General features: G+C 43.4%; 1 protein-coding gene across 6 annotated transcripts in view; it reads left to right on the top strand.

The window, feature by feature from the left end:
* Window positions 1-26078, top strand: part of LOC122928542 (solute carrier organic anion transporter family member 1C1-like) — a 214205-nt gene that overhangs the window by 69529 nt on the left and 118598 nt on the right. For 5 of the 6 annotated variants that reach the window (XM_044281480.1, XM_044281477.1, XM_044281479.1 and 2 more), the window contains one exon: window positions 8773-8906. In XM_044281480.1, coding sequence (XP_044137415.1) covers window positions 8787-8906 — 120 coding nt within the window. In that variant the 5' untranslated portion in view covers window positions 8773-8786. Of the gene's footprint in view, window positions 1-8772; window positions 8907-24815; window positions 24871-26078 lie in introns of those variants that run through there. The other variant, XM_044281481.1, reaches the window with a different exon arrangement.

Genomic DNA, 26078 nt, shown 5'->3' with positions numbered 1-26078 from the left:
AGCATCACGAGTCCGCTACTCCCATTTCAATGACGTACGAGCAATAAAAGTGGTCACGATTTTTGCGGCTTCCTAACAATTGTATATCATTAATATCGCACAAACTGAATAAGTAGTTCAATCATGAATCGCCTGTATGGTCCTTCCATTCAACTGCCAGTGTGACTGCTCCAAATATTCAACCAATTATTCATGTCCTACAAGAGAAACAAAAAAAGAATAGAATTATAAAAATGGCAAGTTTCCTACACATTGAAGTTTCAGAGCAAAAAAGTACAATAGTGGTGGAGACTGTCTAAATCACTTTAAATTCCACATTTTGACCCTTAGGTTTCAATGTCTCCAATGTATAGATCCAATAAAGCTCTCTCCTCTTTAACGTTATCGTCCTATCACCTCCATGTCTCGGAATGGATTTGTTCTAGAATTCTAAAACGTAAGTCTCGTTCGGAATGTTTAGCCTCAGTGAAATGTTTTGATACTGGTAGATCTAATTTCTGCCTTCTGATGGAATATCTGTGTTGATTTAACCGGGTTTTTAAATCCCTGGTAGGTTCACCCACATAAAATAAATGGCATGGGCAAATCAATAGATAGAGCACATAGGCCAAATCATACGTTAAGTATTGTTTAATTTTTATTGTTTAACTCGAGGAGGGATGGACAAATGAATCACCTCGTACAATAAGAGTGCAGTTGACCCAATTATAACACGGGTAGCAACCTCGATGGGTAGAACTAAAGCATGTGTCACACGTCACTTTAGAGGAACCTATATCAGATTTCACAAGTCTGTCACCCAAATTGCGATTTCTACGATATGGAGCTTTGAATTCTTCAATATTCCCAAAATTGCTGGTAAGTATTCTCCAATGCTTTCTCAAAATGGCAGAAATATGACCACTATTTCTATTGTAGTCTGACACAAAAGGAAGTCTCACTTTTGATTGTTCAGATCCAAGAGAACCTTTTAAAATCTCTTCTTTACTCAGGGATTTAATTTTTTCTAGATTTTCTGAAATCAGTTTCTTTGGGTACCTCCTTGTGCGAAATTTGGACCTCATCTCCTGTAGTCTAGTTTCCACTAAAGAGGTGTCCCGGACAATCTTTTTAACCTGCAACATCTGGCTAAAAAGTAGGGCCCTAATTATGGCTCTAGCGTGATGACTCTCATAGCGTAATAAAGTATTTTTGTCAGTTGGCTTTACATATAGGTCAGTATCCAGCCTCTGCTCACATATGCTTACCTGGGTTTCCAAAAACTGTATTGTCTCACTTGAATAGGTCAAGGTAAACTTGACACTAGTATCAATAGTATTGAGGAATGTGTGGAACACCATGAGGTCCTCCCGTGGCGCTGACTCATATCAGGAAAACGTCTCTATGTAATGTCACCACCCCAGTACATGCCTAAAGTGTTGGCTCACATAGACGAAAAACTCCTCAAGATGAGACATGTAAAGATTTACATAGGTCGGCCCCACATTCGACCCCATCTCGGTCCCCCACAAATGAAGAAAAAAATCATCCTGAAATAAAAAATAATTGTGTGTGAGTATAAATCTCAACAAAGCAATTAAAAAATCTTTGCAGTCAGTGATATACTGTGTCTTCAGTAGGCTATGTTGTATCGCTTGAAGGCCCAGCTCATGCTCTATGGAAGTGTATAGGCTCACCACGTCAAATGACGCCAAAATGGTACCGAATGGAATTATTAAATTGTCTATCTTGAACAAGAAATCATTTGTGTCTGTTATATAAGATTTAACAGATATAGCAAATGGACTTAAATCTTGTACAAGAAGACAGCAGTGCTACAAAAAAGATAGCCTCTACCCAAGACTATAGGACGTCCTGGAGGAGAAATCTGTGACTTATGAATCTTTGGCAGAGTGTATAGTATAGGTGTAACAGGGTTTTCACAATACAAAAAGGCAAACAATTTATCATCAATAATACCCCCATCTCTGGTCTTATTCAGTATATCTTTTAGCTCTCTCAAGAGCATACATTTTGGATCATTATATATCCTTTCATACATTTTAGTATCTGCCAACTGAAGTCTAATCTCTTCCACATATGATCTGGTATCCATGACCACAACCCCACCACCTTTGTCAGCCGACTTGATGGTGAGGCTGTGATTCGAAGCCAGATCCCCAAGTGCTTTCATTTCCTCGTCATATTTGCAAATTAAAGTGGTTGGTTCAATGTATCCTGTTTGAGTTTCTCAGTATCACGTATAACTGCAATACTGAAAGCCTCCATAGCAGGATGATTTATTACAGGGAAAAATCATTTTTCAAAAATAAACCTGCGTCTTTCAAACATAGTTCACTTTTTGGAATAATTTCAGATTGTGGTCTATCCTGCTGCTCCTCAAACCAAATGTTTAACTTGATTAAGTGAAAGAATCTGTGAGGATCCATTTCTACATCAAACCACCTGGTTGTGGCTACGGGGCAATAGGACAGACCCTTATTTAACACATTCATCTGAGCAGCATCAAGGTCAACAGAGGCAATATTTACCACTATGTCTTGAATCCTAAAGTGCTTCCCCTCTGGGCTTTAATGCTTTTCTCTTTTCCTCCATTTATGTTGTTGTTTGCCCCCTCGGAGAGTTCTGCCAAGTCAGGGTTTAGCCCTAAAAAAGCAGCTGATGCAGCAATGGAGCTTGAATCCTCCCTTGATGTAACAGTCTCTCTTGAGATGCGGCCTTGTGATTTCGTTAATGCAGATGGGGTTGTGGATCCATGCTTATCTCCCCCTGTCTACCGATTTCTCCTTAGATCGCCTTGCCAGTTGTATACATAGCCAGTAGTATAATCGTCCATATCGCTCATCTATTTACGTAGTTTCTTGGTCTGTAGATCCCTTTTGAAATTGTCTAGGTGGGAAATTGGCAGTTGGAAATATAGGTCTCCAAGTCCTCAGTAGATAAAGCATTTCTCAATTTATCTGTGATGTCATCAATACTAGCTTGTACCATTGCCTTTTCCTTTTGTAGGAATTCTACATTTAACAAGATAATATAAAACGCATATTTATTTGATATTTGGATGAATCTTGCACAAAAGTCAGTATTCCTCAAAAATAAATCTGGTATTAAAGGGGTTGTCCGGGTTCAGAGCTGAACCCGGACATCCCTCCATTTTTACCCCGGCAGCCCCCCTGACATGAGCATCGGAGCAGTTCATGCTCCGATGCTCTCCTTTGCCCTGCGCTAAATCGCGCAGGGCAAAGGCATTTTTAGGAGATCCGACACTGATGGGCAGGATTTAGCTCTGCCCTGGCCAGTAAAATGGCTAAGGCAGAGCTAAAGCCCCCCCCCCCCCCCCTCAGAACCGGTGACGTCACCGAACACACTTCTGGGTGGAAGTTACCGCCCAGCAGTGTGTTATTGAAAACAAAAAAGCCTGTGCCCTGTGCGATTTAGCGTAGGGCACAGGAGCGCATCGGAGCATGGGATGCTCCGATGCTAGCCTCAGGGGGGCTGTCTGGGAGAAAATAAGGGTATGTCCAGGTTCAGCTCTGAACCCGGACAACCCCTTTAAATGAGAGTGTATGCCTCTTGGTATCCTGTGTGAATGATGGTATTCGCTGAAAGTAGCAAGATGTAATTCCAAGCTAATTAAACGTTTAGATTAATTTTCAAACTTCCTTTTGATGTCAGTAGTAGAAAGTGTAGATAAAAAAGTCACATCTCTGACTGCATTTTGTAGTATTTGTTCCTCATCCTCCAATGTGTAGGAAAAAACATCAGGGTTAACACATCCATTTGTATGATCCATACTTCAGGTGCTAAGCTTTTTAGGGTCCAGTAAATAGAAAATAAAATAAAAAAGCAGCACACATTAATGGCGGGTGCAAATCCTTCCAAGGACCTGAGACCAAAGTGCCATGTAAATATATATGAAAAAAGACGGCAGCACTCCAAAATTGTGATGAAAATAAGTGGATGGTTTAAATATTAACCCATCTAGCAGCAACGTTTCAGCTCTCTCAATGGACCATGTGTGATTGCTCCATATGATTTTAAGGTTCTAATAATTTTTTTAATCAGTATTCACTGTGCACAATTATGTAGGTTCATTGACAATTACGTATATGGAACACTAACATTACTTTAATAATCGTTTGCACTTTATATTTATTATCACTGAAAAATCATGACATTACAATATTTTTACAAATGAATTATGTTTTTTAATGTCATTTTCACGTTTATACATTGTTTTATTGATTAATCGTGTAAATGTATTGGGTGTATATTGTTTTCACTATATATATATGACAATGTGCACATGTTGACTCAGCTAGACAAAGGCTCCATTGAGAGAGCTGAAACGTTGCTGTTAGATGGATTAATAAACCATCCACTTATTTTTATTACAATTTTGGAGTGCTGCTGTCTTTTTTCATGTATATTTACATGGGACTTTGGTCTCAGGTCCTTGGAAGGATTTGCACCCGCCATTAATGTGTGCTGCTTTTTTTCTTTTCTAACTAACTGACTAACTATCTAATGTAATGACACAGGGAAGCAGAGAGCACAGTAATAACACTGCTCTCTCTCAGATCTGCAAAATACTGCATGCAAGGGCTGCTGGGGAGGTTTTTATATAGTAAGGGGTCGGCAACTTTCCTATTGGTTGCTAGGGATGTTGCAGCCCTCTCATTGGCCCACATTCAAAAAGGGAGGTTACTGATGGAAAAAAAATCTAGAATATTTGAAATTCCGAATATATATCACTATATTCTAAATATTTGCGAATTCTCAAAGTGCCAATATTTGCCTATTAATATTTGAATATTAGTGCCCAACACTAGTGGGTAGGGGGGATACTTCCTCTTTATCTCCAGTGTTTGGGGTATGGACAGATGAATGCTTCCATGGGACAGTGTGGAGATGCTTGGTGACGTGACGGTGGTGGAGGTGGTAGTGTTGCTGCCACATCCTCTGTTTGTGGGGTGGCGGGTGCCACGTTCACGCCAGAGGGGGGAAGAAGAGACCGAGACCGAAGCAGTAGAGGGAACAGGAGTAGCCCGAGTTCTTTTGTGGTTTTTGAGGTGTGTACTCCACTGCAGCTTGTGCTTTGCATTTAGATGCCTGGTCATACAGGTGGTGCGGAAGTTTAGAACATTTATGCCTCTCTTCAGGCTCGCGTATTGTCATCAGCAGATTGTAGGAACAACTGCCAGACCAGGGAACTCCTTAGAGATGGCTTTGGGGTGCTCAGTCCCTGGGTGCGGTGGGCAGTAGCAGGCATACTGGCTAGGGGACGGCCACTCTGCTTTTGCAACCTGCTCCCTCTTTTGCTGTGTGGCTGGCACTGTGTGACCACCACCTCTTCCTCCGAACTGCAAACATCACTCGCATGACCTTGATTCCATTCGGGGTCTAGGACCTCATCATCCTCCACATATTCTTCCACCTACAGGCCCAAGGAAACCCTGCCAGCAGAGTCATCAAAAAGCATAAGAGACTGCTGCATAACTTGGGGCTCAGACTGCTTGGCTGATTTGCCCATGGGCTGTAGGTGCCAACTCTGTGCTTTCAGCAGGGGATCGTGTGGGAGACAATGTGAAGGAACTAGATGCACTGTCAGCCACCCAATCTACCCAAAAATGGGTATATGTCAACCACCGAACTAACAGACGGATTAACTATATTAATTTCCCTGTCACGGATGCAGTTCAGGTGTATCTCACACAACAAAATTGGTATATGTCACCCATTGTACTAACAGATGGATTAACTATATTAATTTCCCTGTCATGTATGCAGTGCAGGTGTACCTCACACCAAAAATGGGCATATGTCACCCACCGAACTAACAGACAGATTATTATATTTTTGTGTCAGGGGTACAAAGACGGTGCATTGCACCCACAAAAAAATCGCTATAGGTCACCCACAGAATTAATAGCCAGATTAATTATAATATTTCTGTGTCAGGGGTGCAAAAATGGTGCATTGCACCCACAAAAGATTGCTATAGGTCACCCACAGAATTAACAGCCAGTTGAATTATTATATTTCTGTTCAGGGGTGTATTGCAAGCTGGTGTATTGCACCCACAACATAAATAGCCAGATGAGATTCCTAACACTTTCCCTTACTTCAGGTGCCTGCTTCCTGTCCCCGCACTACTCAGAGGTGATGGGCGGTGCTACACGTGATCCAGCTTGTATAGAGGCTGGGTCACATGATGCACTGACGAATCACAGCCATGCCATTACTAGGCATGGCTGTGACGGCTTCTAAGTGCCCACAGCTTAAACGCTTGTTGATTGGCTGCCCTGCAGCCTTTCAACAAGCTTTATTAAATGCCCAAACACATAACTGGAACCCAAACTTTTGCTGCAAAGTTCAGGCCAAGGTACCCGAACTCGCAAAGTTCGGTACGGACACCAGCTTTGCAGTTCGGGGTCAACACTACCAGCTTCACAATGGCTGCCCTAGAAAAGATCATATTCCTCAACACCTCTCAAAAATTAGTTTTAGACACTACGCAGAGGTATCCCTCCACCCCCCCACTATACAAGTGTTAACTCCTGAGGCTCTCAAGTGAGAGTTGGGGCTGTGATATGGCACCCAGCCCAACAGTGCGGCAAACATAAGCAGAAGTTGTAGCCCATATGGTGTCTTTAAAACATCCTGGGTGATCCGACTTAGGGATGAGTGATGGAATACAGACGGCAAAAAGGTAGCCTTTAATATCAGCAAATAACCCAGGCTATACTGCATCCATTCCACTCCTCTCCCAAACTCGCCTTACATACATTAAAATATATTTATCACCAAGGGCACCAGCATAGTCGTCCGCACAAGCTGGCCCACATAGCTTCTTAACCTCCAAGCTGTCATCCATTTGAGGCTGCAGGTTCTACTGATGGAGCTGTAGGTTCCAGCCATTGCACAGCTGTGGTAGGTGTGCCAAAGAGATTAATTTCTCCGTTCTCTACTACTCGCAGCTTCGATGGGTATAGCATGGAATATGGCAACTGGCGTTCTCTCAGGTGTCGTTTCACCTCCACAAATTTTATTATTTTCTTCTGTACTTCCGCTGAAAAATCAGGGAAGATGAATATCTTCCTGCCATCAATTATTACATCTGTGTGGTCTCTGGCTCTACGCAATATAGTGTCTCTATCCTTAAAGTGCATCAGCTTGATCAGAACTGGCCTTGGAGGGGCCCCCAGTGGTGGAGAGCAGAAGGGCACCCTGTGGGCTCTTTCAATAGCAAATAGATTAGAGAGAGTGTCCTTTCCAAATTTCGCAGTGCCAGTGAGCCACTGCTCAAAAAAGACCACGCATTTTTCCCTCTGCTTTTTCAGGTATGCCCACAAGACGTATATGATTTCTACAGAGCCTGTTTTACAGGTCATTGGCTTTGCTCAGCAAATAAGAAACATCGTGCACCACTTTTCCCACATCTTTTCTGAAATGAGACACCTGATCTTTCTGCAATGGCCAGGGTACTACCATGGGTCCCTTAAAGTTAAAGAGTTTTTGGTTTGTCGTGACCTTGCATTTCAGCAACAGGGAATGGGGCCCCTCAAGTAGATGGTGTTGGTGATAGGTGGTACCCTGATGTAGGAATGACAGAGTGGTGTAAGGGTAGCCTATAATGTCCCTTTAGGTGTTGTGACTTTGCACGTGTCACTGTGCTCCTACCTGGATATCCTGGAACCCCAGGTGTAGTCGTCCGAAGCAGTGCAAACAGTGGAAATAGTTGAGGGATTTGTAGAAATGATTGAGTCCAAACTTTGTATTAACTTTGAAGACAGCTTTACTTGAATAAACTTGCATCAGAAAACAATCGTCTAACTTTATCTTGGTCACTAGCAAGCTTTGGCATAAGTTTTGGCAGGCAAACACATTCTGCTCTGCTACATCTGAATTTCTTTAGCTCTGCTATCAGGATTAAATACAAACTTTTCTTTTCTGCTGAACTTAGCTTAGTAGTCTGACTCTGTCTTTATCTTGATCTGTATCTTTGTCTTTGGAACTTCTTCTCCTGGCTTCTGAAGCTTGCAGCTTGGGCCTCTATACCCAGCAGAGCTGAAGCTGTGCTTTCCTGGCTTGCGCACACCCTTCCCCTTGCAGGGGGTAGACTAGACACAACCTCCCCTAGGAGGGGTAGGTTAGACTGACCTTCACTGACTAAACTCCTCTAGAGAGGGGGCTAGAATGGAAGAAGGGTTCCATTGTAGCTAACACAGCTCTGCCATTGGTGCCGCCATCTGCTGGTGAACCAGGTACATTACACTTAAACAGTTACAAAATCAGAAGTACAGATTCACATTATGCAGTACCTGGCAATAAATACACAGGATGACACAGAATCAACCGTAGCAGATAGTAGAGAGGCACAAAAGGTGGTAATGCCACTCTGTGGCATTAAATTCCAAGCAGCTGACCCAGTCTTCTACCTCTTTAATTCTCTGAGACCTTCCTCAGATCTGTTCTAATAAAATACATATTCTCTTAAAGGCTCCCCTTTTGTGTGTTTAGGGAAAGAAGCGCTTTGCTGCAGTTAGTAACTGCAGTGTAGACATCTTTAATGGTAGGCTCATTTTGTGCAGGATTGTTAGTGCAGCACTAGATGTGACTGGGGTATAAATGATAAAAGCAGAATAATTAATGCAACTGGAGTATAAGAATTAGTCTAACCATAGTATAGGTGCAACTGAGAGGATTGATAATATTATGTTGCACTTGTTTTTACATGCTGATTATTACTTCATATTTATCGATGTGTAGGATAATCGTGGAGCATGGCGGTGGAGAAAGAAAGCAGTGAGCTCAACAATCTAAACATCAACACAATCGTCCAGGATGAGATGGATGCTCCAGCCCTCCAGAAGAAGAAAGTGTCCTGCTGTGCGTCACTAAAGGTAACACCATTTTCATGGGTGGTTATTACAGGGCTGATAATAAAATAGAATACCCCTACTCACACCTGACCCTCTGAGGAAAAAGACTTTACCCCTGGGTATGGCCTGAAGTTTGAAGGGGATAATGTCAGAGCCAGGTGAAGGGTGAACAGTTCAAAATGTTTATTTCTTGAATGAAAGTCACGATTTACTGAAATCTAATATAACAAAGAAGAAACGTCAGGGGTGCCCCTATCCCCACTTATATTCAATCTAGCCCTATAACCACAGGAGTGACATAGAAGTTTCAAACTTATACACAGGCATATCAGTAAGGGAATGGTACTGTGAAGGTACTACTCTTTGCAGATGATCTTATCCTGTTCATTGATGATCTACAATTATACAGTAGCTCTCAAAATTACTTGACTTTACAAGCCACTTCGGGACCACATCGGATTACTAGATGAATGTAGTGAAAATTGAGTTATTAAAATTGGCTTAACCATAGGGACACAGAGAATGGGGATCCTTGGAATAGGTATAATCAACCGGTGTCTTTCCATATATCATATTTAGGGTTTAAAATGGGTGAAATCCCAAAGGCATTCCCACAATAGGGAAGCTAGGGAAAATGTAAATTCACCTGATATTCCGGGGAAGAGCATTCCAGAGAGTAGGTGCAGGTGGAGAAAAGTCTAGAACAGGGGTGGGGAACCTTTTTGCTGCCGAGGGCCATTTGGATATTTGTATCATACGTTTATAGTCGGTGTCTAAATACAATAGACCCACTATTAATTATTCTCAGTGGTCTCAAAATAATGTGTATTGTTTACTGAGTATGCCTTATTATTTTTAAGTTAAGAATTAACTTTTTTTCTATCATTTAAAAAAAAATGAGACGATGGAGTAAAGTAAACTCCTGCGCTTTTTTTGTTTAGAGAAGGAGGAAAGGGTCTGGGTACAAAGTAGTGGGCTTTAGCAGTGTTCCCGTATGGTAGGCATATTAAATGTATAGGGGAGGAGCCTAGTTGAGTTACTAAATCTCCCTATACACTTGCCCTACTTGACCTAGTCTAGTCAGTGTGAATGCCAAAATGGCTGTAATCGGGGCACTCGTCTTTAAAAGGACGACCCCCAGCCTCAGGAACCTCGGCCCTGTACTAAAGATCCCTATGCTCTTACCTCTTTAAAATTGATGTCCTGTGTCATCCTCCGACGCGTTTTGCCAGGTATGGCTTTTTAGGGAGAAAGGATGTCCAGGCGCTGGAGGCAGTGGCTCTGCGCCTGTATCGATCATGCGGCAGTGGCATGCGGCACTGTCTACTTCGAAGCGGAGACATGTGTAGTAGGATTCCGCTTCTTAGATCGGGCGGCCTTGCTATGCTCCGCTATAAGGCGGAAGTGACGTGGTGCTTGGGCGTGGCTAGTCGTCATGGGGATCTCACACCGCCTCCCTGGCCGGCTCGATGTATAGCAAGATTGGAGATCGCTGGATGTCATTATGGGCTCAGTTTAATTTGCTAAGAAGTGTCTATAATAACTCTCACAAGACATGGAAAATGTTAAACCTGTGTATCCTGAGTGTTATATTGAGATTATTTGGTTTCTGTCATGTTTGTGTTTAAACACTCATTGTTAAGTCAATAACTGTGTGGCTGTTCTGGGAAGGTACCATCCAGACCATGCAAACAGAGAAGATCTGGTGTTAGGGTGAATAGAATCATAATTTTTTTTATATATATATATAGAGGGCTACATACTTAAATTAATTATTAGATAGAGCAGGATTTGATCTGTCTTCTATATGCATATTAGTGCCCAATTGGACCTGCCCTCTGTATATATATTACATATTACAAGTTTGTATCTATAGGAAGGGTTCATATGAGAGATATTCATTGAGACCCTTTGGTCTCACAGATTTCAGTCTGTAGATCTACCTAGCTTCTTCCTTCAGGATCAATTTATCCCAGTCACCTCCCCTCCTAGGTTTTGGGACATATTGGATACCTAAAAATTTAAGGCATGTCGTATTTCCGCCATGGCAATGATTGATATGCCGTGCCACTGATGTGTCCTTTTTATTTTGAATGTCATTGTAGTGGTCTCTAATACGTCTCCTGAATTGTCTTGGTTTTCATTACCTGGCTACAGGCCAAGCACCTACCACACTTAAAGGTACCTGTCTCCTAGATAGCCAGTTACCTGGATTACTAGGGGGTAAGTAGTGACTATTGACCAGTCTGTCTTTGAGGCTTCTACCTTTCCTGTAGGTTATTGCTGGGTATGGTCCTATTATATCTTCCAGATCAGGGTCAGTTTTTAGTATGTCCCAGTACTTTGTTAGTACCTGCCTAACCTCTTGATGGGCATTGTCAAAGGTCCCTATGATGCGAGCAGTGTTGGAGGGAATTATAGAGTCCATCCTTTTTTTCTTTGGTATGAGTAGCATATCCCTATTCTCTGAGACTGCTGCCTCATAGGCTACTCGTAGTATGTCGTCAGGGTACCCTCTATCCCTGAATATGTACCTTAGATCCTCTGCTTCACTTTTGAATGTTTTAAAGGTGGAGCAGTTGCGTCAGAGTCTAAGGTACTGACCCTTAGGTATGCCCTTACGTAGGGCGTAGGGATGGGCACTCTCCCAGTGGAGCAAACTATGTGTAGCTGTCTTTTTACGGTAGACCGAGGTGATTATGTTATTATCTGGGCCTCTTTCAATAAGCACATCTAAAAAAGGTAAAGAGTCATGGCTATGTTCAGATGTGAATCTAAGGCCCATAGTGTTGTCATTAATCATCTCCATGAAGTCCCCACAATACAAAGACATCATCTATGAACCTCAGCCACAGAACTATCATGTCTTGCCACTTTTCCATCCTCTCTGAGCCAATGACGTTGGCTTCCCACCAGCCCAGGGGCAAATTTGCATATGACGGCGCACAAGAACTGCCCATCGCTGTGCCCCTGAGCTGGTGGTAGTAGTGGTCATCAAAGACAAAATTGTCACGGAAGGTGTACAGAAAACTAGAAGACACAAAATGAAGATCCGACTGACTGGATCCAAAACTAAGGAACCAAAGGGAGAGCCCTGCAACAGACCTGGCTCTCTCCCTAACTGCTCAGCCTATGCAAAAATCTCAATGGTAGATGATCGCATATCCTCGTTCCTCGACTGTATAACACCTGAACACCCTATAATAGTGAGGGGACACGACCACTGGCTCCCTACACTTGATACGGAGGGAGTCAGGGTCACCTGGGATCCAGAAAGCAGGAAAACACAAATAAATGAACAAAACTTATCTGAAGAAGACTCAGTAGTAGCATCCAGCATACACACTCCAGGAAGTTGTATAAACCGCAAAGTGATGCAGTATGGGAAGGGATTTAAAGGGGTGCAATCAGTGCAACTACATGACAGCTGAGAGAGGCTAACGAGATGATAAAACGAAAGCAAAACAAAAGGAACCTCAAGGAGGAGGTTCTGAAGACTGTCTGTCAGAGCTTCTCAGATGTCTGGTGGTGACAAAAATAGTTCCTAGTGAGGCTGAAGTTCAATAGATCGAGTATGAACTGATTGTGTCGAGACTGTCTTATATTCCTCATAATTAGGTAGCTTTCTACTGCCTTCATTCCTAGGTCATGTCTGATCGAACTGTATAGGACCTCAACGTCTATGGACACCAGTATGGTTTGATCGTCCATTCATACACTACTGAGTCTCAGTAGGAGGTCAGATGTATTGCGTATGTACGACGGTAATGTCTCCACAAAAGGTTTTATGATTTTATTGATGTAGATGCCTACGTTCTGTACTAGACTGCCCACACCTGATACTATTGGGCGTCCTTTCAGTGGTGTAGTGCCCTTGTGGATCTTAGGTGTGGAATAGAAGGTGGCTGTGACTGGGTATTTAGGAAGGAGGAAGTCTAGTTCTGTCTGGTCAATTAGTTTATCCTTCAGTCCCTTAAATAAAATTTGCCGGAGTTCTGAGACAAATTTAGGGCCAGGGTCTTTTAGTAAGATTTCATATGTTTCCCTGTCTTTCAGGATATCTAGACACATGTTTTTATATACATTTTGATCCATTATGACTAGGTTTCCTCCCTTATCTGAGGGTTTTATTATTAAATTCCGGTCTTTTTCTAGGCTCGTTAGGGCTTGGTACTCTTCCTTACTCAAATTTGAGATATCCTTGGTCGTCCTAATTAGTTCTAGATCCCTGGATACAAATTTGTGGAATATGGACACACTAGAGTCTGGTAGAGGTGGTGGAATTTGGGTACTTTTTAGTTTCAGTTCAGTAAAGGGACCCTCTGCTCTATCTCTCTCACCTTCCTCCATTAGGCCAACAAGGGTGCGTGTGGCCTCCAGTTCCCTGGGGTTCATATTAAGCTCTTCATATTTTTTACGATCCTGGAGGCGGAATTGTTTGTGCCAGAGCAATTTGCATGTGAATAATGCTAGGTCCTTACTCCACTCGAAAGTATCATATTTGATTGTGGGGACAAGTGACAGCCCTTTACTCAATAGTGATATCTCACTTAGGGATAGGTTATGTGAGGACAGGTTAATGATTTGCATTTTGCTGGATTAATTTGTGTGTCCTGTACGCCCCCTTACACTTTGATCCTTAATTGGTAGGGCATTTGTGTGGGGGCCTGGGCCAAAAAAGTTGAGGATACAGCTGATGATGAGGGGGTAGGTATAGGTCCTTGGGTATTGCATGTTGAATATCCCTCGCTGTAGATATTTCTATTTGCTGTTCTGGATCCCCCCCACCTCCTCTTCCTCTGTATCTCTGTCCCCTACCTCCTCTTGTTCTGACCTGTTCGGTTTCTGATCCCTCTGCCTCTGAGGAAGAGATTTCACTTGCTGTCTCTTTTTGTTGTATTTTATTTAGGAAGAGATATGCTCTATTTTCTTTAAACTCTGTGTAGTCTCGTACGTACTGTTGGTGTTTAAGTTCCCTGAAAGTGTAATGAAACCTCTCAATCGTATTCTGTGGGTGTTCCTCCTTTGTTGAGAATTTAAGTGTGGTAAGTGTGGTAGGTGCTTGGCCTGTAGCCAGGTAATGAAAACCAAGACATTCACATGCTCACACACAGGCAGAGAGTATACCAGCCGTGATTACGTGAACTGTCTAACCATAGGGGTAGTATATTTGGCACAGTGCTCCTGCCCCCTAGACTATGTAGGGAAAACTAAAAGAGAATTCAGGAGACGTATTAGAGACCACTACAATGACATTCAAAATAAAAAGGACACATCAGTGGCACGGCATATCAATCATTGCCATGGCGGAAATACGACATGCCTTAAATTTATAGGTATCCAACATGTCCCAAAACCTAGGAGGGGTGGTGACTGGGATAAATTGATCCTGAAGGCAGAAGCTAGGTGGATCTACAGACTGAAGTCTGTGACACCAAACGATCTCAATAAATATCTCTCATATAAATCCTTCCTATAGACACAAACTTGTAATATGTAATATATATACAGAGGGCAGGTCCAATTGGGCACTAATATGCATATAGAAGACAGATCAAATCCTGCTCTATCTAATAATTAATTTAAGTATGTAGCCCTCTATATATATATAAAAAATAATGATCCTATTCACCCTAACACCAGATCTTCTCTGTTTGCATGGTCTGGATGGTACCTTCCCAGAACAGCCACACAGTTATTGACTTAACAATGAGTGTTTAAACACAAACATGACAGAAACCAAAAAATCGCAATATAACACTCAGGATACACAGGTTTAACATTTTCCATGTCTTGTGAGAGTTATTATAGACACTTCTTAGCAAATTAAACTGAGCCCATAAGGACATCCAGCGATCTCCAATCTTGCTATACATCGTGTGAGATCCCCATGACGACTAGCCACGTTCAAGCACCACGTCACTTCCGCCTTATAGCGGAGCATAGCAAGGCCGCCTGAACTAAGAAGCGGAATCCTACTGCGCATTTCTCCGCTTCGAAGTAGACAGGTGAATATGCGGGGGGGGGGGGGGGGGGAGTTACCAGTGCACAGCGCTCATACCAACTGATTGGTCAAATCTAATTAGGGGTGGAGCGGGGCGCACGTAAAAGAGATGCACAAGCACAACAAAGTTGCCACTGCCGCATGATCGATACAGGCGCAGAGCCACTGCCTCCAGCGCCTGGACATCATTTCTCCCTGAACAGCCATACCTGGCGAAACGCGTCGGAGGATGACACAGGACATCAATTTTAGAGAGGTAAGAGCATAGGGATCTTTAGTACAGGGCCGAAGTTCCTGAGGCTGGGGGTCGTCCTTTTAAAGACGAGTGCCCCGATTACAGCCATTTTGGCATTCACACTGACTAGACTAGGTCAAGTAGGGCAAGTGTATAGGGAGATTTAGTAACTCAACTAGGCTCCTCCCCTATACATTTAATACGCCTACCATACGGGAACACTGCTAAAGCCCATTACTTTGGACCCAGTCCCTTTCCTCCTTCTCTAAACAAAAAAAGCGCAGGAGTTTACTTTACTCCATTGTCTTATTTTATTTTAAATGATAGAAATAAAAGTTAAATCTTAACTTAAAAATAATAAGGCATACTCAGTAGACAATACACACCATTTGGATATTTGTAACATCGTTTGAGGGCCATACAAAATTCTCAACTTAAAAATTTGACGGCTATATTTGGTCAAACATAAAAGTGACTTAGGGGTAAGTTACAGAAATTGCACTTCAATTAAAAAAATCTAGAGTGCTGTAGTTTTACAGCACATAAATGGCACCTGCACTATATATTACAAATAGTACAGGTGCCATTTTGACCACATATAGCAGTCTAATTTTTAAGTTGAGAATGTTATGTATTTAGTTCTTTATTTGGCATTAATGGCAGCCAAGCTAAACCCAGAGTGGTGCAGAGAGGGGTTAATCCAGCTTTCACTCTCCTTGCCACTATCTCTGCCTCTTTCTTCGCAACTGTACCTGCCTTTGTCCCTTTCTCAGCCTCAGATCTAACCCCCACCTACATCAGCCTCAAATCAGCCTCCTATCAGACCCTTCAGCCTCAGATCACACCCCCATCAGACCTCCCAACCTCCGATCAGACCCCTATTAGACCCCCCCTAGCCTCATATCAGACCTCATCAGACCCTCCAGCCTCAGATCAGACCCCCAATATCCCCCCAACCTCATATCAGACCCCCAGACTAAGATCAGACCCCCATCCTCAGATCAGCCCCATCAGACCCCCCAGCCTCAGATCAGACCCCCAATAGCCCCCAAACCTTAGATCAGACCCCTATTAGACCCACAGCCTCAGATCAGACCCCCCAGTCTCAAATCAGCCCCCATCAGATCCCCCCAGCCTCAGATCAGACCTCCCAATAGGCCCTTCCAGCTTCAGATCAGACCCCTATCAGACCCCCCAGCCTCAAATCAGCCCCATCAGACCCCCCCCAGCCTCAGGTCAGCCCCCATCAGCCAAGGCTGCAAATTTAGTATTTTGCCCAAAATGGGTGTTTTTTTAATAACAGAATATAACAGCAGTATCTAATGCGTGTATTTCACACTGACAGAGGCAGCAAAGACTGCAAATTTAGTATTTTGCCCAAAAAGAGTGTCATTTTAAAACCCAGAAAATGATTGCTGTATTTCAAGCTTAAATTTCACACTAAAAATGCTGCATAGGTCCCAGATGTAGGGTATTGCCAAAAATGTGTGCTTTTTTAAACCCAGAAAATTATTGCAGTATTGCAGTATTTCAAGCTTGTATTTAACAATGACAAATGCTACAAAGGCCACAGATGTAGGCTCTTGCCAAAAATGTGACTGTCACAAAAGCACATATGCTGTGCTGGTGCACTGAACTTGCACAAAATGTCCACTGCCGCCTACCCAACTAAAAAGTTATTTTTCTGTGTCACTGGGCTCAGGGCAGGTTAAAAATATTGTGCACTGCACCCACAAAACAAAATCTAGGTAGATCGCTGAGTTTAACTTCAGATTAAAGATTCTTTCCTATTCTCTCCCTCACAGCAGCAGCATCCTATCCCTACACTAATCAGAGCAGAGTGACGTGCAGCGCTACGTGACTCCAGTTTATATAGAGGCTGGGTCACATGCTGCACTGGCCAATCACAGCCATGCTATTAGTAGGCATAGCTATGATGGCTTCTAAGGGCACCCAAGTTAAACGCTTGTTGATTGGCTGCTCTGCAGCCTTTCAAAAAGTGCCATTAACTCGCCGAACACCGAACCCAAACTTTTACTGAAAAGTTCAGGTTCGGGTCTGGGGTCCAAAAATTCTAAAGTTCAGTACGAACCCTAGTCATAATGTGATCGCCTGTGCTCTTCTCGTCTGATAGGCCTTGTCTCATAGGCATCATGCCTGCTGGCTCCCTTGTTCCACCGCATCAATTCAACTGTATTGCTATCGTGAGGAGAGCAATATAGTTGTATAGTGGACGGCATGTACTTTTGGGGCCCTAAATGACACATCCAGGGACAAAGCTTCAGATGTTTTGACGTAGTAAAGTCCCTGGAAAAAAATTGCTCTGTCGGATGGACATTTGTTTTCCCCATACTGCAAATTTTGCAGATCTAGATCTTTTTACAACATCATACATTAGACACCATGATAAGATAAGATAAGATGCCTTTATTGTCACTGTACAATACAATGTAATACAATGTACAATACAATGAAATGTTGTTTGGAGCAATCCTAGATGCCATGGACAGAGGAACAAGAACTGACATTTAAACTAAAGCATTACACTAGAAAAAAAACAAAAAACATTGCACTAGAAAGCATTACTGTTCAAAGTTCACAGCATATATATAGCTAGAGCAAAGTAGGAAGTGCTTATGAGTATATATACACACTGATTCAGACACCACTGCAGACAAGAGATAATCATGGGTTCATGAATGCGGCAGTCACTTTCAGTCTGTGGTAGTTTCTATCCTAGGAAGGGGCAATAATCTCAGTGCATTTAGGAGACTGATTGTTTTGGGGTAAAAGCTGTTCTTCAGCCTAGTGGTGCGGGCATGTAGGGCTCTAAGACGCCTACCAGAGGGTAGGGGAATGAAAAGGCTGTGGCTGGGGTGAGTTGGATCCCTGCAGAAAATCTTCAGACACTTTTTTTCACTTTTTGTTTGTGGCCTTGTTTCCATAATAAAAAAAAGGTTCAAATTCTACCCATCATTCTGCGCTCAATTCCACATAACGAGAAAGTGAAAACAGAATTTTAGAAATTGCTAATTTATTGAATAGAAACACTAAAATACTGCATTGACATAAGTACTCAGACCCTTTACTAAGTACTCAGTTGAAACATCTTTGTCAGTGATGACAGCCTCCAGTCTTCTTTTGTATAATGCCACAAGGTTTGCACACCTGGATTTGGGGTCTTTCTGCCATTCTTCTCTGCAGATCCTCTGAAGCTCTGTCAGGCTGAATGGGGGCCATTTGTGGGGGCCATTTTCAGGTCTCTCCAAAGATGTTCGATTGGGTTCAAGTCAGGGCTTTGCTGAACCACTAAATGACATTAACAGATTTGCTCCTAAGCAACTCCTGTGTTGTCTAAGCTGTGCGCTCGGGGTCATTGTCTTATTTAAATTTTAAACTTTCAGCCCACTCTAAGATCCACAGCACACTGGATCACATTTTTATTACAAATATCTCTGTAATTTTCTCCATTCAGCTATCTCTCAACTCCGACCAGTCTCCTTGTCCCAGCTGCTGAGAAATACTTCCACACGGCATGATGCTGCCACCACCATGCTTAACTATAGGGATGGTATTGGGCAGTGGTTTCCTCCAAATATGACACTTAGTATTGAGGCAAAAAAGACTTGGGTTGAGCAGACCAAAGAATCTTGTTTCTCACAGTATGAGAGTCTTTTATGTCATTTTTTGCAAACTATCACATGTTTTTTTACTGAGGAGAGGCTTCTTTCTGGCCACACTGCTATAAAGCCCAGATTAATGGAATGCTACAGTGGTGGTTGACCTTCTAGAAGTTTCTCTCATCTGCACATATCTTTGGAGCTCAGGCAGAATGATCATTGGGTTCTTGGTCACCTTTCTTACCAAGGCCCTTCTCTCCTGATTACTTAGTTTCATGGGGTGGCCAGCTCTAGGAAGGGTCCTGGTTGTTTCAAACTTCTTCTGTATAAGAACTATAGAGGTCACTGTGCTCCTGTGAACTTTCAGTTCAGCAGAAATTTTTTGTACCCTTCTCTAGACCTGTGCCGCCACACAATCATGTCTCTGGCCTCCACACAATCAGGCCTAGTTCACACAAACGTTTTTTTGCGAGTGTACGGGCCGTTTTTTTTGTGTTCCGTATACGGTCCGTATACGGAACCATTCATTTCAATGGTTCCGCAAAAAAACCAGAATGCACTCCGTATGCATTCCGTTTCCGTATTTCCGTATTTCCGTTCCGTTGAAAGATAGAACATGTCCTATTATTGCCCGCAAATCACGTTCCGTGGCTCCATTCAAGTCAATGGGTCCGCAAAAAAATCTGAACACATACGGAAATGCATCCGTATGTCTTCCGTATCCGTTCCGTTTTTTCTGAACCATCTATTGAAAATGTTATGCCCAGCCCAATTTTTTCTATGTAATTACTGTATACTGTATATGCAATACAGAAAAACGGAACGTAAAAACGGAGCAGAAACGGAAACACAACGGAAATAAAAAACGGAACAACGGATCCGTGAAAAACGAACCGCAAAACACTGAAAAAGCCATACGGTCGTGTGAACTAGGCCTCAGGTCTTTGATCTTATATAGACAAGGGTGTGTCTTTTCAAATCATGCAAATCAACTGGATTTACCACAGGTGGACGCCAGTCAAGGAGTAAAAGCATCTAAAAAAATGTTATGAGGAGGTGGGGGGGCAGGTCTCATTAAAGGAGATTGAATGGATATTGAGCAGGGAAAACGCATAGCAAAATGTGAAAAAAGTGAAGGGGTCAAGACTTTCCAAATTCTCTCTAGGCCCACCCTGTCACAAACATAATGACACGTTCATAGCTATATAATGGATTTAGAAGTTCTTAAAATCAGACATGGCAAAGATGGATGGATGGATCAGGATATAGCAGAAATAATATTATAGGGTAGGGAAATCATAAATGGAAGGTGGAGGGAAACATACTTTAAGCTCATGCATTCTCTGCCCAAAGTGTCAGACCCCTTACACAAATTTATGGAACGGGTGTGGGATAATGCGCAGACCACATCTTTTTGGCAAGATATTCAAGCTACATAAGTACCCACTGCCAATAGGCTTCTCCCACCTCCACAAGCAATACTTTTCCATCAAACTAGATCTCCAATTGGAGAAATAACCATGAGATCGAAATTCCAAAGATGCAACAGTGAGAAGAGATGCAGGTTTAGAAAAGCGCACTGAACCATGATGGAAGTGATCAGACAGAGGACAGCACCTCTCACTGCACGCCTGAAGGTCCTGCCTGTCAGAAGAATACAGCAACTCTTCTCTGCCATTTAAATTTTAAACTTTCAGCCCACTCTAAGATCCACAGCACACTGGATCACATTTTTATTACAAATATCTCTGTAATTTTCTCCTTTCAGCTATCTCTCAACTCTGACCAGTCTCCTGGTTCACTGTGGATGTCAATGTAATGGGGGAAATGGAGGCCAAAGCTCTCCAGTAGAGATGAGTGAATCGTAGTTGACGAAGTGGAATCGACCCGAATTTAAAAAAAAATTCTATTCACATCGAATCCGAATTTCCTCACGCTTCGTGTGAACAAATCAAATTTTTTCCTTAAATGGCTGCTCCACGTTAGGACATGAAGCAAGGAACTCTGGGAATGAGGGATCACCCACAATGATTTGACGGACAGATTATTAATAATTGAGATGCAAATCCCTTTTTATTATTCCTTGTCAGTGATACGATCACCCACAATGACATGCATGCAGCCAATCAGCAGCCAGCCAGCCCTTTGATGTCACAGCTCTATAAATAGCATCACCCATCTTGGATTCAGACATTTTTCAGTGTACTTAGAACAGGGAGAGACATCAGCAGGCGCTAGGGACAGTGGTAGAAAATACTTTAAAGAGAACCTGTCACCTGGATTTTGGGTATAGAGCTGAGGACACGGACTGCTAGATCGCTGCTAGCACATCCACAATATCCAGTCCCCATAGCTCTCTGTGCTTTTATTGTGTAAAAAAAAAACTATTTTATATATGTGTAAATTAGGCTACTAATATTTCCGGAGCCAAGCCACGCCCGCTGTGAAGGAGCCCAGCACTGCCCCGCATACTCCAAATGTCCTCCTTGCTCCCCGATGTCACAAAGCTAGAGCACCGTAATCTCACGATGCGGAACGAACTGCGCATGCGCTACCTCATGCATCGCAAGATTACGGCGCTCTAGCTTTGTGACGTCGGGGAGCAAGGAGTAGATTCGGAGGATGCCTGGCGGTGCTGGGCTCCTTCACAGTGGACGTGGCTGGGCTCAGAGTCAGAGCACGCTGGACTCATCTCTCAAGCATGGAGGAGATAGGACTCATCTAAGGTAAATTTACATATCTATAAAATCGTTTTTTTTACACAATAAAAGCACAGAGCGCTATAGGGACTGGATATTGCGGATGTGCTAGCGGCGATCTAGCAGCCCATGTCCTCAGCTTTATACCCAAAATCCAGGTGACAGGTTCCCTTTAAAACTTTTATTTTGCTGAATAGAAGTTCAGGGAAATTATAGGGAGGAATCATTCCACAGTATTGAAGCAGAACAAGGTTCAGCAGGGGGAGTTTAGAGCCTGGGTAATAGGAACAATCCTATTACAACTTGCTGCACTGACTGCGGATCCAAATTGCCATTATACAGCTCTGTAATTCCAGCAAACCGTGCTTGTTATTGCAAGTGCTGTTTGATAAAGCCATTAACAGGGTTTATTACAAGGAAATATTTCTACGTCTTATTTGCCCCTGTGCGGTGCAGTTATATGTTCTAAAGCATTTTTTGGCTTGTATTAGTGGGGAAAAAGGGTTTATTTGCTGTTGTGTGGTAAAGTGAGAAAATTACAGCCGTTTTTGACGTGTATTACTGGCAAAAAAATATATATATTTGCCGTTCATCGGTGCAGTTATATATTCTAAAGCCCTTTTTGGTGTGTATTAGTGGCAAAACAATATACAGTGAGGAACAGAAGTATTTGAACACCCTGCTCTCCCACTTAGAAATCATGGAGGGGTCTGAAATTCACATTGTAGGTGCATTCCCACTCTGAGAGACAGAATAAAAAAAAAATTTATTCAGGAAATCACATTGTATGATTTTTAAAGAATTTATTTGTCTTGCACTGCTGAACATAAGTATTTGAACACCTGAGAAACAGCAAGAATTCTGGCTCTCAAAGACCTGTTACTGTCCCTTTAAAAAGTCCACCTCTACTCCACTCATTAATCTAACTTAGTAGCACCTGTCTGAGCTCTTTAAAGACACCCATCCACCCAACAGTTATGCCTCATGCACGCGTCCGTGTTCCACGGCCGAGGGCGGTCCGTGGTATCCTGGACTGGCATCCTGCTGACAGCAGGAGCGCAAGGCGTCATTGGTTGCGTTATAGCAACCAATGACGCCATGTGCTCCTGCTGTCAGCAGGATGCCAGGCCGGGATACCACGGACCGCTCTCGGCCTTGAGGCCTTAGTCAGACACCAACTACTGCCATGGGCAAGACCAAAGAGCTGTCAAAAGACACAAGAGACAAAATTGTGGACCTCCACAAGGCTAGAAAGGGCTACGGGGCAATTGCCAAGCAGCTTGGTGAAAACAGATCAACTGTTGGAGCAATTGTTAAAAAATGGAAGAGGCTAAAGACGACTGTCAGTCTCCCTCGGACTGGGGCTCCATGCCAGATCTCACCTTGTGGGGTATCACTGATGATAAGAAAGGTGAGGAATCAGCCCAGAACTACAAGGGAGGAGATGGTCAATGACATGAAGAGAGCTGGGACCACAGTTTCAAAGGTCACTGTCGGTAGAACTCTACACCGTCATGGTTTCAAATCATGCATTGCACGGAAGGTTCCCCTGCTCAAGTCATCTTATGTCCAGGCCCGTCTGAAGTTTGCCAATGACCATCTGGATGATCCAGAGGAGGCATGGGAGAAAGTCATGTGGTCAGATGAGACCAAAGTAGAACTTCTTGGTTTAAACTTCACTGGTCGTGTTAGGAGGAAAAAGAAGGATGAGTTGCATCCCAAGCACCCCATCCCTACTGTGAAGCATGGGGGATGTAACATCATGCTTTGGGGGTGCTTTTCTGCAAAGGGGACAGAACGACTGCACTGTATTAAGGAGAGGATGAATGGGGCCATTTATTGTGAGATTTTGAGCAACAACTTCCTTCCCTCAGTCAGAGCATTGACGATGGGTCGTGGCTGGGTCTTCCAACATGACAACGACCCGAAACACACAGCCAGGATAACCAAGGAGTGGCTCCGTAAGAAGCATACCAAGGAGTGGCCTAGCCAGTCTCCAGACCTAAATCCAATAGAACAGCTTTGGAGGGACCTGAAACTTCGTGTTGCTCAGGGACAGCCCCGTAACCTGACAGATCTAGAGGAGATCTGTGTGGAGGAGCGGGCCAAAATCCCTGTTGCAGTGTGTGGAAACCTGGTTAAGAACTACAGGAAATGTTTGACCTCTGTAATTGGAAACAACAACAACATATAACACTGATTTTATCAGGTGTTCAAATACTTATGTTCAGCAGTGCAAGACAAATACATTTTTTAAAAATCATACAATGTGATTTCCTGATTTTTTTTATTTATTTATTTTGTCTCTCAGAGTGGGAATGCACCTACAATGTGAATTTCAGACCCCTCCATGATTTCTAAGTGGGAGAACTTTCAAATCGCAGGGTGTTCAAATACTTCTGTTCCTCACTGTATATTATTTGCCGTTCAGCAGTGCAGTTATATGTTCTAAAGCCTTTTGTGGAGTGTATAAGTGGAAAAAAATAAGGGCCTATTTGCCATTCAGCAGTGCAGTTATATGTTCTTAAGCCCTTTTTGGCATGTATTAGTGGCAAAAAAATATATATAATTTGGCGTTTAGCAGTGCAGTTATATGTTCTAAAGCCCTTTTTAGCGTGTAATACTGGAAACAAAATATATATTATTTGCCGTTCAGTGGTGCATAAGGGCCTATTTGTCGTTCAGCAGTGCAGTTATATGTTCTAAAGCCCTTTTTGACATGTATTAGTGGCACAACAAAAATAATTTGCCGTTGTGTGGTGAAGTGAGAAAATTACAGCCCTTTTTGGCATGTATCAGTGGTAAAAAAAAAAATAATTGCAGTTCAGCGGTGCAGTTATATGTTCTAAAGCCTTTTGTGCCATGTATCAGTGGAAAAAAAGGGCCTATTTGCTGTTCATTGGTGCAGTTATATGTTCTAAAGCCCTTTTTAGCGTGTAATAGTGGTGAAGTGAAAAAATTGCATTTCCTTTTTTATTTTTTTATTTGATCCAACATTATGTCAGACAGAGAAGTTCCAGGCCCTGCACAGGTAAGTGGCAGAGGCCTAAATGTTTCTGCTGCAGGCACACGAGTTGCAGCGAGAGGCCTAAGCTCCCGGTGTCATCTAGCGGTCGTGTCTTGACCAGAAACCCAGCGGTTCTTGAATGGTTGACTTGGTCATCTACCTCATCCTAAGTGACATCAGACACCCCCAGCCAAGAGTCGGTGGGTTCGTCAGACACAACCCTTAGTTGGCTTGGCCTGTGAGCAGTCCCTGTGCCCTCAACTCTCCTCAACCTGCCTCTGTCCTTTTCTGTTCCCTCAGCCAGAGAAGTAATATATGCTGTGGGCTCAGCTCCACTATACAGAGAGGACAAGCTACTAGAGGACAGTGAGCAGCTACTGGCCAGCCAAGATGTGGAGGAGACATCTGCGGTTTTCTCCGGTAGGTGGGCAAGTAGTGATGAGGAGAATGGCGTGGGAGCTGGTGTTGCAAGCGGTCAGGCTCCTGACCAGAGACCATTGAGGAGGACATCAGTGACGTGTAGACAGTACTTGAAGATAATAATGGCCAAACTGTCGATCTCAATACCTAAAAACTTGATGACTGTGGACGGGCCTTCCGTCTTATCCGCCGCCAACGGGATGCCAAAACGTGCCGCTACCCTTTCCATAGTATGTATCAAAACAGCACAGACCCTAGATCCGGCAGGGCCCAGAAACAAGAAATCATCCAGGTAGTGCAAAACCGAACTCCATCCCGCCTCCTGCCTAACCACCCATTCGAGAAAACAACTAAACGATTCAAAAAACTAGCACGAGATCGCGCACCCCATAGGCAGACAACAATCCACATAGAAATAACCCTCCCAACGAAAACCAAGCAAATGCAAACTGTCAGGGTGAATGGGCAACAACCGAAAAGCAGCCTCAATATCTGTTTTAGCAAGCAGGGCGCCCTGCCCAAAATGCCGAACCCAACGCACCGCCTCATCAAAAGACGTGTACGATACAGAGCCTAACTCATCTGCTATCCCATCATTCACCGACCCACCCAGCGGATAAGACAAATGATGAATGAGCCAAAACTTATTGGGCTCCTTCTTAGGCACTAAACCCAAACGGAGACACCCACAAATCCGGCAAAAGACACTCCGAAAAGGGGCCGACCACCCTGCCAGCCGCCACCTCCTTCACAATCTTCTCCCTCACCACGTCCGGGTAACGCAAAGCTGAGGACAAATTCCGGGAAGCCACCCTCGCCCCGACTAAAGTACACGGAATAACAAACCCCATTGTAAACCCGTCCAACACAACCGAGCCGCCTCCCTATTTGGGTACGTCCCTAAATAAGGCTCCATCTCTTCCACCCTCATCGGCGTCACCCCTCTTCTGCATAACCTCGGGTCCCTTAACCTTCCCTCACTTGAAGCACCGAGACAAGCTATGGGAACCACCGCAACCCGGAGCATTCATGCTTGTACCTGCAGTTGGACAAGAACCGGCAATGTCCCTACTTATGTCCCTACGTTATACTGCCAGCAACAACCCCTCCTGCTCCCCCCTTGAGATTCCGAAGCCGAGGCACCCCCGGCCGATCCCCGAAAGGGCTGGGACTCCCCCGGGGTGCAGCATTCAACCGCATCCACAGAC

Source organism: Bufo gargarizans, chromosome 2 (genome assembly GCF_014858855.1).
Source record: "Bufo gargarizans isolate SCDJY-AF-19 chromosome 2, ASM1485885v1, whole genome shotgun sequence".
NCBI classification, from domain to species: domain Eukaryota; kingdom Metazoa; phylum Chordata; class Amphibia; order Anura; family Bufonidae; genus Bufo; species Bufo gargarizans.
The sequence above is the reverse complement of the archived record's forward strand: the minus strand, read 5'-3'. Positions and strand labels throughout refer to the sequence as shown.